Source organism: Schistocerca serialis, chromosome 3 (genome assembly GCF_023864345.2).
Source record: "Schistocerca serialis cubense isolate TAMUIC-IGC-003099 chromosome 3, iqSchSeri2.2, whole genome shotgun sequence".
In the NCBI taxonomy this organism is placed as follows: domain Eukaryota; kingdom Metazoa; phylum Arthropoda; class Insecta; order Orthoptera; family Acrididae; genus Schistocerca; species Schistocerca serialis.
In genome coordinates, this window is record NC_064640.1 from 197,977,390 (window position 1) to 197,995,556 (window position 18,167).

The following is an 18,167-nucleotide window of genomic DNA, read 5'->3' on the forward strand; positions in this document are numbered from 1 at the left end:
AAACATGGCAATAGTTTTAAAAAGAATGAAGAAAGCCTCAAGGCAGGTGGATCCTGGATTTCTGTTCTGCAGCAAATGACTATTGCAGATAAGAAGGGCAGAACCACGGAGGTGTAGACCATAACTATTTTTTGGCACAGCTGAGTACATGCCACTGCTGTACCTAACACCAGAGGCCATAGAAGTGGGTCAGACCAGCACCAGCCAGATGTAGTTATAATGGGAGCTACCTGCGGATATGGCAAGTATTGACTCCAAGGTGTTGGGTTGATTACTACACATTGCAACAAAGTGGAGGCACCAGAGGCACAATAGTACTGATGCAGCAGAAAGGCAGAGCCACTGTGGCTGGTATGACGTAGTTCCTTCATGGCCCAGCCACAGTTCATTGTGGCTTATGTGACAAACAGATGCTGCAGCAAAATGACGACAGGCTGAGTCCTGACAAATACTCGTCATTTTTAGTTGAAGGTATCACAGTCTGCCAACCAACAGGCTGGAGGGGGGACTTACAACTGTTTACAGGTCTGTGCAGACCGGTAAGTGAGCACCTCTGGACTCTGTCACTGCTAGCTGCAGCCCTGCTGCTTGCACCGAGCTCAATGCTGTGAACTTGGTGCCCACCAACTGGCTGGTCACCTGGAGGCCTACTTCCTCTGCGGCCAGCCTCCTACCCAGGGGGTCGATCTTACAAGCCCAGGGCCGTGTAGCCACACGGCTGCCACTGTTTGCACAGGCAAACTCCTCACTGAATGCTTCTACTCGTATGGAAGGACACCGGTACTCCTGTGATCCCTCCCATTCACAGCGTGACCACAGTGCAATTTGGCAAGAACTGTCCAGTGCAGCTGTGAAGCCCATAATCTGCAGTGCAGGCAAACTGCTTACCGTCCACTGCAGTAGTTGGTCACCTTGTGAGGTCGCTGCCGTCATCACTCTACTGGCTGTCGATGACGCTCCACTCTGTGCCACTCACGGTGATGACTACTGACTTCTTGACATAAATGACTCAGTTCCACCAGCCACAACAGTTGTCATGCACTCCTGACAATTACAAGCAGTGTCAGACGTGCAACTGATGTCTGCAGCAGGTTCTCGAAGCACATCTACAGCTGCCACAATGTGCCGCATCAAAACCCATTTTATGGTGGATGCAGCAGACATGTATGTGGAGTGAGCAGGAATGAAGTTAGTTCTGGGCAATCTGATAGTATGGTTGACAATCTGAACTGCATAGGCTAGGCAGTTGTTTATGAGTTGCTTATGTTCCAGAAGTGATTTTATGGTACGGAGTGCAAGTTCTTCTGGGTGGAAGCAGTGCGACAGACACATGTAATGGTGTGAACGCTAAACGTGCTTGTCCTCATGTGGAGCTTTAAGAGCCTCTGTAGAGCTATGTTAAGCATTGGGGGTATTTTATGGGTTTATGCAGGGCAGTGCAAGTTGTGGATTCTTCCCATTGGATGCCGCCTTGTTAGACTACAATAATTACCAATTACATGGAATTATTTCAAGTCTATCTTTCTGACTTTGCTCTCAGAATGGTAAGCAATTAGTGGGGCATGATACCTTGTTTGAGGGTAATGGTAATGAAACTGTGTTGTGTATGTGGGTAAACCAATCATCTGATTTGTCTCTAAATTACTTATGTTTCTGGGAATGCTCTGCACTTAACTAGGAAACGATCTTCTTGATGTATACACTGAGATGACAAAAGTCGTGGGATACCAATATGCACACATTCAGATTTTGATAGCATTGCGTACACGATGTATAATAGGGCAGTGCATTGATGGAGCTTTCATTTGTACTCAGGTGATTCGTGTGAAAAGGTTTCCAATGTGATTATGGGCACACAATAGGAATTAACAGACTCTGAACGTGGAATGGTAGTTGGAGCTAGATGCACGGGACACTCCATTTCAGAAATTGATAGGAAATTCAACATTCTGAGATCCACAGTATCGAGAGCGTGCTGTGAATATCAAATTTCAGTCATTATCTCTCACCACAGACAACACACCAGCTGATGACCTTCACTTGATGACTGAGAATAATGGCGTTTGTATACAGTTGTCGGTGCTAACAGACAAGCAACACTGCACAAGATAACTGCAGGAATCAATGTGAGAACAAAGGTATCTGTTAGGGCAGTGTGGAAAATTAGGCATTAATGATCTATGGCAGCAGATGACTGATGCGATTGCTTTTGCTAACAGCATGTCATTACCTGCAGCACCTCTCCTGTGCTCGTGAACATTTCGTTTGGAACCTAGACAAATGGAAGACTGTGACATGGGCAGACGAGTCCCAGTTTCGGTTGGTAAGGACTGATGGTAAGGTTAGAATGGGATGCAAACCCCACAAAGCCATGGACCCAGGTTGTCAACAAGGCACTGTGCAAACTGGTAGTCTGCCTGCTTAGCTGAGTGGCAACATGCTTGTCTCCTGTGCAAGCAGGCCAGGATTCGATTCCCTACCGGATTGGAGATTTTCTCCGCTCGTGGACTGGGTGCTGTGTTGTCTTCATCACCATTTCATCCTCATCACAGGTGCGCAAGTCGCCCAATGCGGCATCGAATGAAACAAGACTTGCACTTGGTGGCTGAACTTCCCCGAATGGGGCCTCCTGGTCAACAATGCCATATGCTCATTTCCATTTTTTGTGCAAACTGGTGGTGGCTCCAAAATGGCATGGGCTGTCTTTACATGAAATGGACTGTGTCCTATGGTCCAACTGAACTGATCACTGACAGGAAATAGTATGTTTGGTTACTTTGAGAGCATTTGCAGCCATTCATGGATTTTGTGTCCGGAACAATGATGGAATTTTTATGTATGACAATGCACCATGGCACTGAGCCACAACTGTTCATGATTAGTTTGAAAAATATTCTGGGCAATTCTAATGAATGATTTGCCCACCCAGATCGTCTCACATGAATGCCACTGAACACTTATGAAATAATCGAGAAGTCAGTTCATGAACAAAATGCTACACTGGCAACACTTTTGCAATTATGGATGGCTATGAAGGCAACATGGCTCAATATTTCTGCAGGGGAGTTCCAACAACTAGTTGAGTCCATGCTACGTCAAGCTGCTGCATTATGCAAAAGGAGGTTTCGAAGACTTTTGTCACCTCTCAGTGTATAAGGGACATGGCCGTGGACCCAACTTCTTGTTGGTGTGGATAACTGAAAGCAAAGCTTCCGGAGCAAATTAGAGTAATTTCAGTAAGAGGGAACCACTATGAATTTGCTGCTGATGTAGTTAACCCTTTTATGCATTGTACTCTAACTATTGCTTTTTTTACACCTTTTGGAGGGTTTGAGTTTTAATTTAATGGTGATTTATATAGACTGGTCAGCATAAATAATATTTTGACTATACTGCTTACATATGGCAGACTTACCTTGTTTCATTTTTCTAGAAGAAGGGGGGGAAGGGGAGGGGGGAAGGGGGGGGGGGAACACACACACACACACAATTTCTGGTAAATTGCTGATTATAAGGATCTCATTTTTTAATGCAAAAGGGTAAATTTCAGCAGAGCTCTGTGTCTGTTTAAAATTAATTCTGCTAAATTTGTGATAAGATGATGTCTTGTTAATGTAACAGATTCTGGAAGTTGTCAGGTTTGTAAGGTACAGTTCTGCAGGGGTTATATATTTCAAAAGAATAAATGGTAGTAACCTTAGCTGTACGTCTGTCCTTTTCTCTAGATCAGTCACTGCCAACAGGGCCTGGTCTCAGTTGCACCACAACAGGAAGCTATTGGTAATGTTAATAGTGTTACTCATGACCTTCACTGATGCACGGTAGAACTTAGTAACATTGTTTCAGTGAGGGGAAACTGTCACCAGAGATAAACAGCTGCAAGAATTGTCTGACATGAAGGACAAACCAACTAAACAACAGGCAAAATCACTATGATTTATTCGTGTGAGGTAGCACCACAACCAGCAAGGAAACCTAGCATCTCAAGGAGGACTCAGTGTGTGACTAGCTTTACTGGGAGGAAAATAGGTGCAATTATCTTTCAACAGATTGTGTGTAATAGTACCAAATGTGGTTTATTTGTGACGATAGTCTTAGGGGTGTGGTGGTTTGGAAAACACAAGGGAAGCTTTTATATATTTAATAAAGTTTCAGGATATGTACCAAAGCAGCAAGTAAAGAAGCTAGTGGACAGGTGGGAAGAAGTGCTGAACATTAGAGATCAACTGAATAGAACCATTAGCTGTGAAAAGGCAATTCATTAAAGAAATTTGTTAAGAGGGAAAGAGTTTTCCACTGTTATTTTTTTATCTGTTATGTGATGGGTCAATTGAGGAATGCATATGGGTAAGCAAGATGGGAAGTTCGGTGAACTTACAGCTACATGAGATGGACTGGATTATCCGTAGCCAATAAGGAATAGTTAAGTAAAATTTAGTATAGACACTGCCCGATAAGCCTAAGGAATTCATGAGTGAATCTATTTATTGTTAAGTAGTCATTAGGGGTGAGTTGAGAATAAAGAGTCTGGTAATATAAGTTTGCTAGTTTGTAAATGGTAATTTCATGCAGTAAAGGTCAATGTAAAAAGGAGAGAAGACAGTTCGCTTATCATGCGAGTATATGTAAGAAGGAGTGAAGCCAGGGGGCTAATCATGCAAGTGCTGTTTAGGTTAAGTATGCGGACAATGAACCTTGTCGTTTTAGATGACTGACGTCAGGAAAAAGCTGAATGTACTGTACATAACTATCAATTTGTAGGATGTATGTAAGTCTTCACAGGATTATCATAAGCTAAGATCCAGAGGCCAGATCTATAGTGCCACAACTATTTTTTGGCATAGCTGAGCAAATGCTGCTGTTGCAGCTAGTGTAAGGGGTCATGGAAGTGGGTCTGATCAGAGCCAGACAGACGCAGTTACAACAGCAGTTACAGGCTGCTATGGCAAGTACCGACTCCAATGCTTTGGGTTGATTACTACATGCTGCAATGAAGGAGCCACAAGAGGCATAATACCATTAATGCAAGAGAATGACAGAGCCACCGCAGCCTGAGTGACTTGTTTGTTTCATGTCTGAGCAATGGTTTGTCATGGATTACACGACAGAAACTGATGCTGTAGCAAAAGGAGGATGGGCCAATTCTGTATAAATACTCATCATTTTTAGTAAAAGGTATCACAGTCTGCCAGCTAACAGTCCAGAGGGGGGACCTACAACAGTCTATGAGCCTACACAGATAAGGAAGTCACCACCTCTGGATCCTACTGCTGCTAGCTGCAGCCCTGCTGCTTGTGCCAAGTTCAATTCTGTGGACTTAGTGCCCTCCAACTGGCAGGCCGCCTAGGGGGCTTACTTCAGCTGCTCCTGGTCTTACTTCAGCTGCTCCTGGTCTCCTACCCTGGGGATTGGCCAACAGAGTCCAGGCCCAGACCAGGCAGACACTCAGCTGCCACTGTCTCCTCGTGCCTACCTCAGCTTGCATGGACAGACACCAACGCTGCTGTGAGCCATCCCATTCACACTGCAACCACAATATGATTCAGACTGCCTCATCCAGTGTAGTTGGGTAATCTTTAGTCTGCATTGCAGGCAAACTGCTTGCCACCTACTACTGCAGTCAGCATCCTCATGGTGTCACTGCCATTATCACTCCACTGGCTGCGTGTCGTTGCTGACAGTCGCACCACTTCACAGGCTGCCTACAGTTTATGTTCTCGGGATGCCGACTTTCCTGAGCATCAGATACTGCTGTAGTTTACTGAGTAATAAATGAATACAATAACACTGATGTTTTCCTGTCGATGCATCAGCCAACTATCAAGCATCCACCGCCTATGCACTCCATTGCTATCCCGCCAAGGGTGGTATATTACCAGCTTTCTTACACTAACAACTCTGCTCCATCATCCATTGTAGTGGCTATCCACGTCTGGCCATTACAGCGGTAATGACTAGGCAAAAGCATGATATACATATATAATCTCCAGCTGTGAGCATGACTCCAGTCTGTCACCTACAATGCAGGGTGTACTTTTGACAATGCCAGCCATTCTTCGTGGCAAAATGTCAGTATAATCATTTACCAAATACAGGCTCAAGATTCTAAGTCAAAAGCCAACAGGAAATAGTTGAACACCTATTTTGATATTTGGTGTATCATTGGGTATCACATAGGATGTTGACTGCTTTGAATTGTAGATGCTGTCAAGATTTCCTTAAGGCAAGTTCTACATACCAGAGGTAATTTTCATTCGTTTCATTTCTGCACGCACATTCCAATGCTGCAATACATTTTTACATATTGTACAAAATTCCAAAAGATTTTTTCCTCTTCAAAACAATTACCTTTCTACCTGCAATGGCCACTCACTTAACACCACATCCAATAATCATATCTGTAAATTTAGCAGTCAACAACACACATTACTTGCGTGCAGTAGGAAATACAACTGGGAACTGAACTATATTAGGGCAATTGTGAATAGTATTTCATAAGGGTGCATTCACAGCCTGTCATGGCATGTCTGGTGGAAACTTCCTGCATTGTATGATGGATTCACCACTGACTTTTGCTAAAATGAAAGAAACATCAGAATTCCTACAAAATGGTTTATAAAGTCATTATATGTTGGAATTAAGGTGGATCTACAGCTTGTGTAATAAAGCTTGAACTTGTAACTTTCCTCATCCTCTTGCCAGTTTCCTTATTGTTGTGTTATATGCACACTGTACTATGTGTTACAATGCAAATCCATAAGTTATCTACATCTACATGACTAATTCACAATTCACACTTAAGTGCTTGGCACAGGGTTCATCAAATCACTTTATCACTTTCAGACTATTTCTCTACCATTCAACTACCAAAAAGGTATATTCAGGCAGATAATATGACATATTTATGGTTCGATTGAAGTAACTTTGTGATGGACATTTAGTGAGTGGAAAAAAAAGGAGCTATCTGCACAGCCACTCTCAGACATTTTTTTGAGCACCACATGCCCACTATACTATAGAAACATGCAGAGCTTTATCAAATGTGGCTGGCTGCATGTTGGAAACTCTGCCCCTACCACTGCAATGTATCAGCCAAAAAGTTATTTTACTCAAGCTCAAACATATTTATAACATACAGAAACTCTCATTACAGCCATTTGATAACTCACAAAATGCATATGCAGTGCAAATAATGATCTTTCCTTTATGTGAAACTGTATCATCTGGCCTATAATGATTAGTTTATTTTACTTTAGCTAAAGATTTACATACAATTCACTTCAATCTACATTGAAAATTGCTTCTACTGTCTGTCAGACATTTAATTTTTGGAGGCAGATTATGAAACAGCTGTACCTAACTCTCTTTTATGTCAAATTAGATTCATTTAATGATAGTGAAGATTATTTTTCCTTTCATATTTTATTTATGAATTTACTTATTATTCTCAAATTCAAACATATTTTTGACAACAAATGTCATCTGTGTTTAATATGAGGGGAATTCAATAAATAATGCAACATATTCTTTTTTTCTGAAAGCAGGTTGGTTTTATTAAGGATTGCAATGCACCATATTATTCTTCACTGTTCTCGCTACAAAACCTTATTTTTCAACATAATCTCCGTTCAATATGACAGTCTTAAGCCACTTTACTGGGAGGGCCTCTATGCCCGCATGGTACCACTCTACTGGTCAACAATGGAGCCTATGTCTTGCTACATCAATAACCTTCCATTCATCCATGTACTGCTTCCCACAGACTGCATCCTTCATTGGGCCAAACAAATTGAAATCTGAAGGTGCAAGATCCAGGCTGTAGGGTGGATGTAGAAGGATGGTCCAATAAGTTTTGTAAGCTCTTGTCAGGTGCGCACACTTGCGTGGGGTATTGCATTGGAGAAGTTCATTAGAAATTTTGTGGCAATGAACATGCTGACGCTGTTTCTTCAATTTCCTGAGGGTAGCACAATACACTTCAGAGTTGGTCGTTGCATCATGAGGGAAAACACGAAACAGAATAACCCCTTCAGAGTACTAGAAGACTGTCACCATGACTTTACCGGCCGACAGTCCCACTTCGAGCTTTTTCTGAGAAAGAGAGGTGTGTGGCACCACTCCATGGATTGCCATTTTGTTTCCGGTTTGAAGTTATGAACACGTTTCGCTGCCTGTGACGATGTTAGACAAAAAATCATTGTGATCAGCCTCACAATGTGCAAGCAATTCCACACACATGGCCCTTTGTTGCTCTTTACAGTCTCCTGTTAGGTAGCAAGGAACCGAGTGAGCGCACACCTTGGAGTACTCCAACTGGTGGATAATTGTGTCAGCACTGTCAACTGAGATGTCCAGTTGTGCAGCGAGGTGTTTGTGATCCATCAAACATCTTGAATGAGAGTGTCTGCACATTCCAACATTGTGGGAGTCACAGTTGCACGAAGCCGGCTGGCATGTGGGAGATCAGACAGATTTGTGTGATCTAGTTGCGATGATGGCAACAGACACCCCTATGAATATCTGCGATGTTTTGGTTTTCTGCCAAAATAAATTCAATGACAGCTCTCTGCTTGGAACGCACCTCTGCTAGACACCAATTTGAAGGCTATATGTAGTGCCATCACCTCTTGGAACTTCACAAAGCTTTAGGGGCCAAAGAAAGAATATTTCCAATATCCCACAACAAATTGCGCAATTTTTCAACAGAAATTGGCTGAAAACAAAAGTGTTGCATTACTTGTTGAACACCCCTTGTATTTCAAAATGCTGAAACACATCGCTGTACAACCATTGTGTGTGAACATACACATAACTAATTACTTTGTTTTGCACAATGGATATGATTTTTCTAAGTGAGAAGTTATTTCAAAACACGACTCTACATGACATCGGCAACTGAAAAAAGTATGACGAATATATTGACATACTGATTCCTATGTCACTAAAGTTGGCAATTAGTTTTACGGTAAAAATTGCCAAACCTACATGTTTATCAGGGCTAATATAGGATTTTCAATTTGAAATTTTCATTAAATAAGCACTCCCAAAAATTTATAACTTTCTACGTTGTCATTTCTAACTGGTAAGTTATATCAAATATATCAGCACAACACTGCCAAACCTCAAGAAGACTGCTTTGTGGAAATATCAAATAGAAGACAGTGGTGTTGGAAATAGAGTCTTGTACACAGGCACTGCTTTGGAATACATGTGTATGTGTTATACCACATATTAATCACATTTTACTGACAAAGTATGGATAAAGCAAAATTGATAATATTGTCCAGTTTTAGGCTATGCCAGTTTTGACAAAATTACTGATACATTGTGATGTATTTCAATTGAGACACTAGTATAGCACAAACTGTGTTGAGAAAGTTATGGTACTGATCCACCACCACTACCACTACCATTAGCAGCAGCAGCAGCAGCAGCAGCAGCATGTTTTCTACACACAGTCATTTTAAGGTAGTAGAAAGAGTAGGTGGAGATACACCTACAACAAGGATTACAACACATGCTACCAGTGTTCAATGCAAATTTGTTCAACTTTTTACCTGCAATACTTAATCTTCTGCTAATGTGTTGTGTTAAAGTCATGAACACTGTTTATGCCAGGATGTACAAAATAATGATGATGATGATGATGATGATGGTGGTGGTGGTGGTGGTGGTGGTGGTGATGATGGTGATAGTGATAGTGATGAAGAAGAATAATTAAATTTTCTACATATTCTATTACTGGTTTAGGTAATCACACTCAATACTTAGGTTATACTAACCCAAAACACACACACCTTGTTTTCAGATATGAAATATGTTGGTGAGTTTTATTTATGATATGTCATCAGGTCTACACTTTTGCTAACGTTCATCAAATTTTTCTATTACATTTTTTTTTCTCTGGATTAATGGAAACCAGTTTTTCATCCATATACTCCTTTGACCTTTTGACCTATGAACACTTTCTTAATTTTTGTGGCACTTAAGGGAAGACTTATTCTGGTTCATCTCCAAGCGGTGGAAAAAATTTTTCAACAGCAATAGTTAGCCAGCATGCAGAGTAGGTAGTAGAATAAAGTATGACCACCACATTTTGCACCAGTGTCCTAAGGTAGATAAACAATCTCTCCACAGCATTTTATGGAATGATAATGTGCATTATTGTTGAGGATGATGTGTTCATTGGATAGAGATGTTGAATATGGCAAGTGATTGCATACCATAGAAATAAAAAATGGGGAACACAAAATTTTAAAATATATTAAGAAATGCAACTGACTTTTAAAATGGAATGAAACCTCAAGAAACAATTTTCTTAAATAAATGTATCTTACCACACGCTGATGCTCTAGGTCAGCCTTGTTTCCCACCATCAGCATTGGAAATTCTTCTCTGTCCTTCACTCTCAATATCTGTTTGTGGAATTTATATATCTCATCAAAACTTGCTTTATCTGTCACAGCAAATACAAGAAGGAAACCTTCACCAGATCTCATGTATTGTTCCCTCATGGCACTAAATTCTTCTTGGCCAGCTGTATCAAGGACTGTAGGAAACAGAATAATAGGTAAGTTCAAGCTCAGCAAAATTTATACAGATCATGCACAAAACATGCTTCATAGTAAAATATGAAAGAGGTGTGAAAAATCTAGTCTAATGACACACTGATTTCCACTGAACAGATGATATATACATCACAGCATGGAAGTAATGTATATGATCTGCTAAACCCTCTACACCATAAAACTAAGTTAGCTGGTCAGTCAAAGTGGTATTGTAGCTCTTAAAATAGAAACCGATTTTCTAAATGAAGATCTTTGGCTAAACGAAGCACAAAAATATGTGTAATATGCCATATCACAAACATTATCCTCCTTTTTCTCCACTGATGTTCCACATGTGGCAGTATTTGCTAATGTACAGGGCTATTACAAATGATTGAAACGATTTCATAAATTCACTGTAGCTCCACTCATTGACATATGGTCACGACACACTACAGATATGTAGAAAAACTCAAAGTTTTGTTCGGCTGAAGCCGCACTTCAGGATTCTGCCGCCAGAGCGCTCGAGAGCACAGTGAGACAAAATGGCGACAGGAGCCGAGAAAGCGTATGTCGTGCTTGAAATGCACTCACATCAGTCAGTCATAACAGTGCAACGACACTTCAGGACGAAGTTCAACAAAGATCCACCAACTGCCAACTCCATTCGGCGATGGTATGCGCAGTTTAAAGCTTCTGGATGCCTCTGTAAGGGGAAATCAACGGGTCGGCCTGCAGTGAGCGAAGAAACAGTTGAACGCGCGCGGGCAAGTTTCACGCGTAGCCCGCGGAAGTCGACGAATAAAGCAAGCAGGGAGCTAAACGTACCACAGCCGACGGTTTGGAAAATCTTACGGAAAAGGCTAAAGCAGAAGCCTCACCGTTTACAATTGCTACAAGCCCTGACACCCGATGACAAAGTCAAACGCTTTGAATTTTCGGCGCGGTTGCAACAGCTCATGGAAGAGGATGTGTTCAGTGCGAAACTTGTTTTCAGTGATGAAGCAACATTTTTTCTTAATGGTGAAGTGAACAGACACAATTTGCGAATCTGGGCGGTAGAGAATCCTCACGCATTCGTGCAGCAAACTCGCAATTCATCAAAAGTTAACGCGTTTTGTGCAATCTCACGGTTTAAAGTTGACGGCCCCTTTTTCTTCTGCGAAAAAAAAAAACGTTACAGGACACGTTTATCTGGACATGCTGGAAAATTGGCTGGAGACCGACAGCGCCGACTTCATCTTTCAACAGGATGGTGCTCCACCGCACTTCCATCATGATGTTCGGCATTTCTTAAACAGGAGATTGGAAAAACGATGGATCGGTCGTGGTGGAGATCATGACCAGCAATTCATGTCATGGCCTCCACGCTCTCCCGACTTAACCCCATGCGATTTCTTTCTGTGGGGTTATGTGAAAGATTCAGTGTTTAAACCTCCTCTACCAAGAAACGTGCCAGAACTGCGAGCTCGCATCAACGATGGTTTCGAACTCATTGATGGGGACATGCTGCGCCGAGTGTGGGAGGGACTTGATTATCGGCTTGATGTCTGCCGAATCACTAAAGCGGCACATATTGAACATTTGTGAATGCTTAAAAAAAAACTTTTTGAGTTTTTGTATGTGTGTGCAAAGCATTGTGAGAATATCTCAAATAATAAAGTTATTGTAGAGCTGTGAAATCGCTTCAATCATTTGTAATAACCCTGTAGTAAAATAAATTTATTGAGTAACAGCTCTTGTTGGTATATACAAAAATGTCTTCGTGAGGCTACTGAGTACAACTTAACCCTTAATTCACGAGGTGTGACCACACCTCAGACTGCATTAGACTTTTCTAACTTGCTCTCTAAGATCAATATTGGTAGAATGCTTTTATACAACCCCCTCCCCCCCCCCCCCCCCTCCCACCATCCATAAATTGATTCTGACAGTCTGTGACTTCCAGCTGGTGGTCAGTGTTTACGCCAAAGACAGTACATTCCTGACTGACTCTGTGAAAATCATTATGCATTGACAGAAATCTACAGTGTCATTTCTGTTACTTAAAATAGGCAACTTTATCTGAAGATAGCAGACAATATAAACAGTGTGTTAGTTCTGCGAATATAAATGTAAATTGAGTAAAAAATGTATGATCTGTGAAAAAATCAGTACTGTATTTATTGTGATCAAGTACATTGTATATAAGAATATCACTCAAGCATTGGAAAAAGGGGTCTAAAAATAGTGAACTACCAGTGTATATAATGAACTTAGTGCAATAGCCAACTCCAGGAAGGGTCTTTCAAAACCATTTGAGTGTAGAAAGTTAAATGAGGAACCCATAAGAACAAACAATAAAATTAAGAATGCAAAATCATCAATAAGTGAACTCACTAATGAACTAAACAAACAGGAACTGCTAAAACACAATATTCTGCATGATCCGAACAATCGTAAGAGGACTAGGAACATGAAATGGAATGTTGCAAGCAATTGTGTTAACACTGGTGTTATGAAGTGAAGACTATTGTGGCGACTCCTTCCATTCACCTCCACCTGTAGCAGCAGACAACGGGCTGTGCTGAATGAAAATCAGCAATTAGTGAAAAGCCTGCTAGCCGAGGTACCACCGCCCGCCCCGCTCCCCCAGCACCATCGCTGGTCACTTCTGCCAGAGGTAGAGCTTAGACTGCCATGCTTTCTGGATGCCACATGTGCCGAACTGCTGCTCAACCAGTTGCTTATTCTGCTTAGACGAGGCAACACCTCTCGGCCATGTTCTCGGCTGCTCATCTCGTGCAATGCCAAATGACTCGCGTCATCGTCTGCCACACTTCGCCAGAATGTGTGTGGACAGCAGCATTTTGCACCTGCGTCTGGTGTTGTGGTTCTGTTAACGAGAGGATTACTACTCCATCTTCCACATCACCTTCTTTCGCAGGGCTTCCCTCGACAGCAGCTGTACCGAGCCTGATGCTGGACACCTGGTTCATTCCCACTGTAGCAGTAGTACCTTACCACTGTGTGGTGTGTGGTGTAAATAATCTAGTGAGGTGCAATGTGCACCAGGAGTACCAGGCGGGTTTGTTGGCCTTCCATCCCAGGCTGCTTTGGCACCCCTTTACTGCAAAGTGCACCACTGGAGTGAGTTTCCCCGTGCCACCAGTCAATGCTGGACAAACTACTGTAAACCATTCATTGTCCTCCCTGTTCAAAGACTCCATCATGCACGAGGGCCCCTCCCCCCCTCCCCTCACCTTGATTAAGAGGCAGTAACTTATTAAACTTTATTGTAGTTGTTAGCTTTTAGGAATAATATCTCCGAACCAGCTCGTGTGGCTCTTCCAGCACGTTTCATTATTTATTGTTGTCTTTATTACTTAGCACTCCTCTAAAGGCATGCATGCCCCTTAGGATCATAGGAAGTAATGTAAATTGTTCCTTCACTGGTGACCATCTGTAAACCAAAGTGCTGAGTCTCATTACTGAAAACCACTGGTTTTTATTTTTTATTCTTCTGATTAGTACATCCCACATGGTCACGAAATCCGTGCGTTTGGTAAGCCGGATGCTCTCACATTCGCACCCCTCCCCCCTCACACCTCTCACCACCTCCATTCACCTCCCACACCCCTCCACGCATGCCTTTCCCCTGAGCACACCACCACTCCCCCCCCCCCCCCCCCCCCCACACACACACGTGCACCCTCCACATGCACCACCGCTCCCCTCCTGCATCCCTCCACACACGCCATTCCTCCTCATGCACTACCATACCCCTCCACACACACTTTGCCTCTGCGCGTACCACCGCTCCCCCTACACACGACCTCCTCCGTGCACGCCATCACGCACTTCCGTGCCCGGACAAGTTACAGTTTTACTACACAGCATACTAGGCCCTCCTTCCCACAGCAACATATGGTGGAGAGTGTATTGCTTGGTCTACATTGTGCATGTCCCACTTAACTACTACTCCGCAATATTGCTTGCCAGCACCGTCCTGATATAAGGTGACTCTTACACAGAAGATTACAGCAACCAGCCACTTTCTATAATGCTATTTATTTACTTAGACAGCACCGTTACCAGTTTCGAACCGATAGGTTCACATTTTACGAGGGCAGTTCAATAAGTAATGCAACACATTTTTTTTTTTTTAAACAAGGGTTGTTTTATTCAGCATTGAAATACACCAGGTTATTCCCCAGTCTTTTAGCTACACAACACTATTTTTCAATGTAATCTCCATTCAATGCTACGGCCTTACGCCACCTTGAAATGAGGGCCTGTATGCCTGCACGGTACCATTCCACTGGTCGATGTCAGAGCCAACGTCGTACGGCATCAATAACTTCTTCATCATCCGCGTAGTGCCTCCCACGGATTGCGCCCTTCATTGGGCCAAACATATGGAAATCCGACGGTGCGAGATCGGGGCTGTAGGGCGCATGAGGAAGAACAGTCCACTGAAGTTTTGTGAGCTGCTCTTGGGTGCGACTTGTGTGAGGTCTTGCGTTGTCATGAAGAAGGAGAAGTTCGTTCAGATTTTTGTGCCTACGAACACGCTGAAGTCATTTCTTCAATTTCTGAAGAGTAGCACAATACACTTCAGAGTTGATCGTTTGACCATGGGGAAGGACATCGAACAGAATAGGTCTATAGTTCTGGCTTTAAACTTTTTCTTGGTAGGGGAGTGGGTGTGGCGCCACTACATTGATTGCCGTTTTGTATCAGGTTCGAAGTGATGAACCCATGTTTCATCGCCTGTAACAATCTTTGACAAGAAATTGTCACCCTCAGCCACATGACGAGCAAGCAATTCCGCACAGATGGTTCTCCTTTGCTCTTTATGGTGTTCGGTTGGACAACGAGGGACGCAGCGGGAACAAACCTTTGAATATCCCAACTGGTGAACAATTGTGACAGCACTACCAACAGAGATGTCAAGTTGAGCACTGAGTTGTTTGATGGTGATCCGTCGATCATCTCGAACGAGTGTGTTCGCACGCTCCGCCATTGCAGGAGTCACAGCTGTGCACGACCGGCCCGCACGCGGGAGATCAGACAGTCTTGCTTGACCTTGCGGGGATGATGACACACGCTTTGCCCAACGACTCACCGTGCTTTTGTCCACTGCCAGATCGCCGTAGACATTCTGCAAGCGCCTATGAATATCTGAGATGCCCTGGTTTTCCGCCAAAAGAAACTCGATCACTGCCCGTTGTTTGCAACACACATCCGTTACAGATGCCATTTTAACAGCTCCGTACAGCGCTGCCACCTGTCGGAAGTCAATGAAACTATACGAGACGAAGTGGGAATGTTTGAAAATATTCCACAAGAAATTTCCGGTTTTTTCAACCAAAAATGGCCGAGAAAAAAAATGTGTTGCATTACTTATTGAACTGCCCTCGTACATTACATTTTGTGTTTTGTTTCCCCACCTGATGAAACTTCCTTGGGGTGGTGATGCTCTACAACCAAACAAAATGTGAGACGTCTTTTTAATTGTAATTGTGTCTATTATGATTTTAAGTTATGTAAACAAATTATTATTATCAAATGGAAGATGTTTTGGTTACATACAATGAAGAATCCGCACCATTACATTCCAGTGCAGGTTGCTTACATCTTGCGCACATGGTGTAATTCACCCTTCACACACTAAGAAGTTTTATCACATAGAGGCATGCATAAAAAGATGGCAATATTACAACCATAACAATGCCAAAGACTTCCACTCTCAGAGATATTTCATTATGTACATGTATGTGACAGTAGATATTTACTTGCTATTTACATTGAAGGAGAACTGATTAAAATCAAGATAAACAAATAAAGCAGTCAGTTATAAAGTGTTACTGCAGTGTCTTGTTATTATTATATTGGCTTTGAAGGCTAAGGCATTAGTTTCCCTGGAATTTAATTTAGCAGCATCACATGCAAGTTTAGTAGATGCAATAAGGCATTCCAAGTTATTGGCGTTAAGTCTGGGCTCTATGTTATGCTTTAGACCTTTGTTTATGAAAGCAAGTTCATTATTTGTAAAATTGATATTAGTTGAGTTAATAGTTCTTTCATGAATCTGATGTTGGCTGCCATGTGAAGTTTTGGAGGGGAGGTTACCTTTCTTCAGTTTCAAAGTACCTAGTTTTTTCATTCTTTTTCAGTGACGTTCTCTATGTATTGCAAGATGTAGGAGAATTGAAAGCTGGAGAGGCAATTTCCAAGCTGCAAGTGTAGACTGTACAGCTGCTTGTTGAGAAGTTTTTTCTTTTTATACAGCATTTTGATCTCTGTACTGAGCGACATGATTTCACATTTTGCTTTAATTATTTTGGTGCTACTGGTTTTTGAGTTAATCTTTACTTTCATGTAGTTTGGTGTTACCTCATATCATCTTTGTATGCATACCTCCATGTGATACACATTCCCTCTCCTATGCCATTCATGCCCAAAGGGCTCTCTGGCCAGCAGCCCCGTTACCCCTACCACCCCAATACCTACGAGCTGTCAGAACTTCACACACAACTCAGCACTTCAGAACCGCTGGACTCGGCTGGGCACCCAGCACAGGCCAACTCTGCAGAATCCCCCCCCCCCCCCCCCCTTTCCACAATCAAACGGCTGCTAATTTGCCCTCCATCAACCCACAAGACCCATGTGTGTGGTTTGTGCTCTATGGTGCAAGGTGCTCTATTACGAGCAATGAAATGAAATTCAGTATGGTTGTCGGTCACCTTGACCTGACCACTGCTGCCCAAGTCTGTGATGTTACTTCACACTGACACCCCCTCCCCCCTCCAGCAGCTATACCAAACTAAAAGAATGCATCACATCCAGCTTCGTGCTTTTGGAGCTGCAACGGGCACATCCCTGTTGCTGGATGACATCTGAGCTCTCACTGAACTGCATATCCACCCCGAAGTTCTGCTCCTAAATTGCTGGTTGGAGAACCTTCCTGCCCCCATACGGGCTGCAATGGCCTTGCACGCCCATTTATCGTTACGTGACACAAATGTCTTGGCCGAAACCCTGAACTCCTTCCTCACTGTGGCTTCAGTGTGGAACACTGGTCATCACCCAGTGGCTCCAGCTGGCTATTCACTCACACCTCCCACCCCACCTCCAGACCCCCATGTACATGACGTCACTTGTGCCACCTACCACTAACGACCCTCTGCCCAGCACGCAGACCCCCGACCTCTATCAGATCCTAATGTACCTGATCTTCAAAATGGTAGCACTCACTACCGGCATCACCCACCTACACCTCACACATCTGCCACCAGGTGATGACCACTAGGCGCAGCTTGTTGGTACCACTAGAGGTTTGGCAAGAACACCACCAACTGAAGACCTCTGTGCTCCTAGTCCCCAAACCACGGCAGCCACTGGCAGTAGGTGCAACCTGAATGACACTAGTTCCCCTGTCCACTGCCTCATCAACACCAGCTCTGATTTATCCATATTTACCCACAAACTACCCTTAAATCACGACCCCATCCTCTCCCCTGGTCATCACTGCCAACAACAACTCTGTTATCCCTACCTAAGGTGTGCATACCAACTTGCTCGATTTAGGCCTTCAGTAGGAACTCCCGCAGACCTTCACAGTCACAGATGTTACTG

General features: G+C 43.0%; 1 protein-coding gene across 1 annotated transcript in view; it reads right to left on the minus strand.

Moving 5' to 3' along the window:
* The window catches only part of LOC126469906 (ras-like protein 2), a 90,405-nt gene that overhangs the window by 16,153 nt on the left and 56,085 nt on the right, over positions 1 to 18,167 (minus strand). The window contains exon 3 of the mRNA XM_050097263.1: positions 10,338 to 10,549. Within this exon, the coding sequence (XP_049953220.1) occupies positions 10,338 to 10,549 (212 nt within the window). The remainder of the gene's footprint in view (positions 1 to 10,337; positions 10,550 to 18,167) is intronic.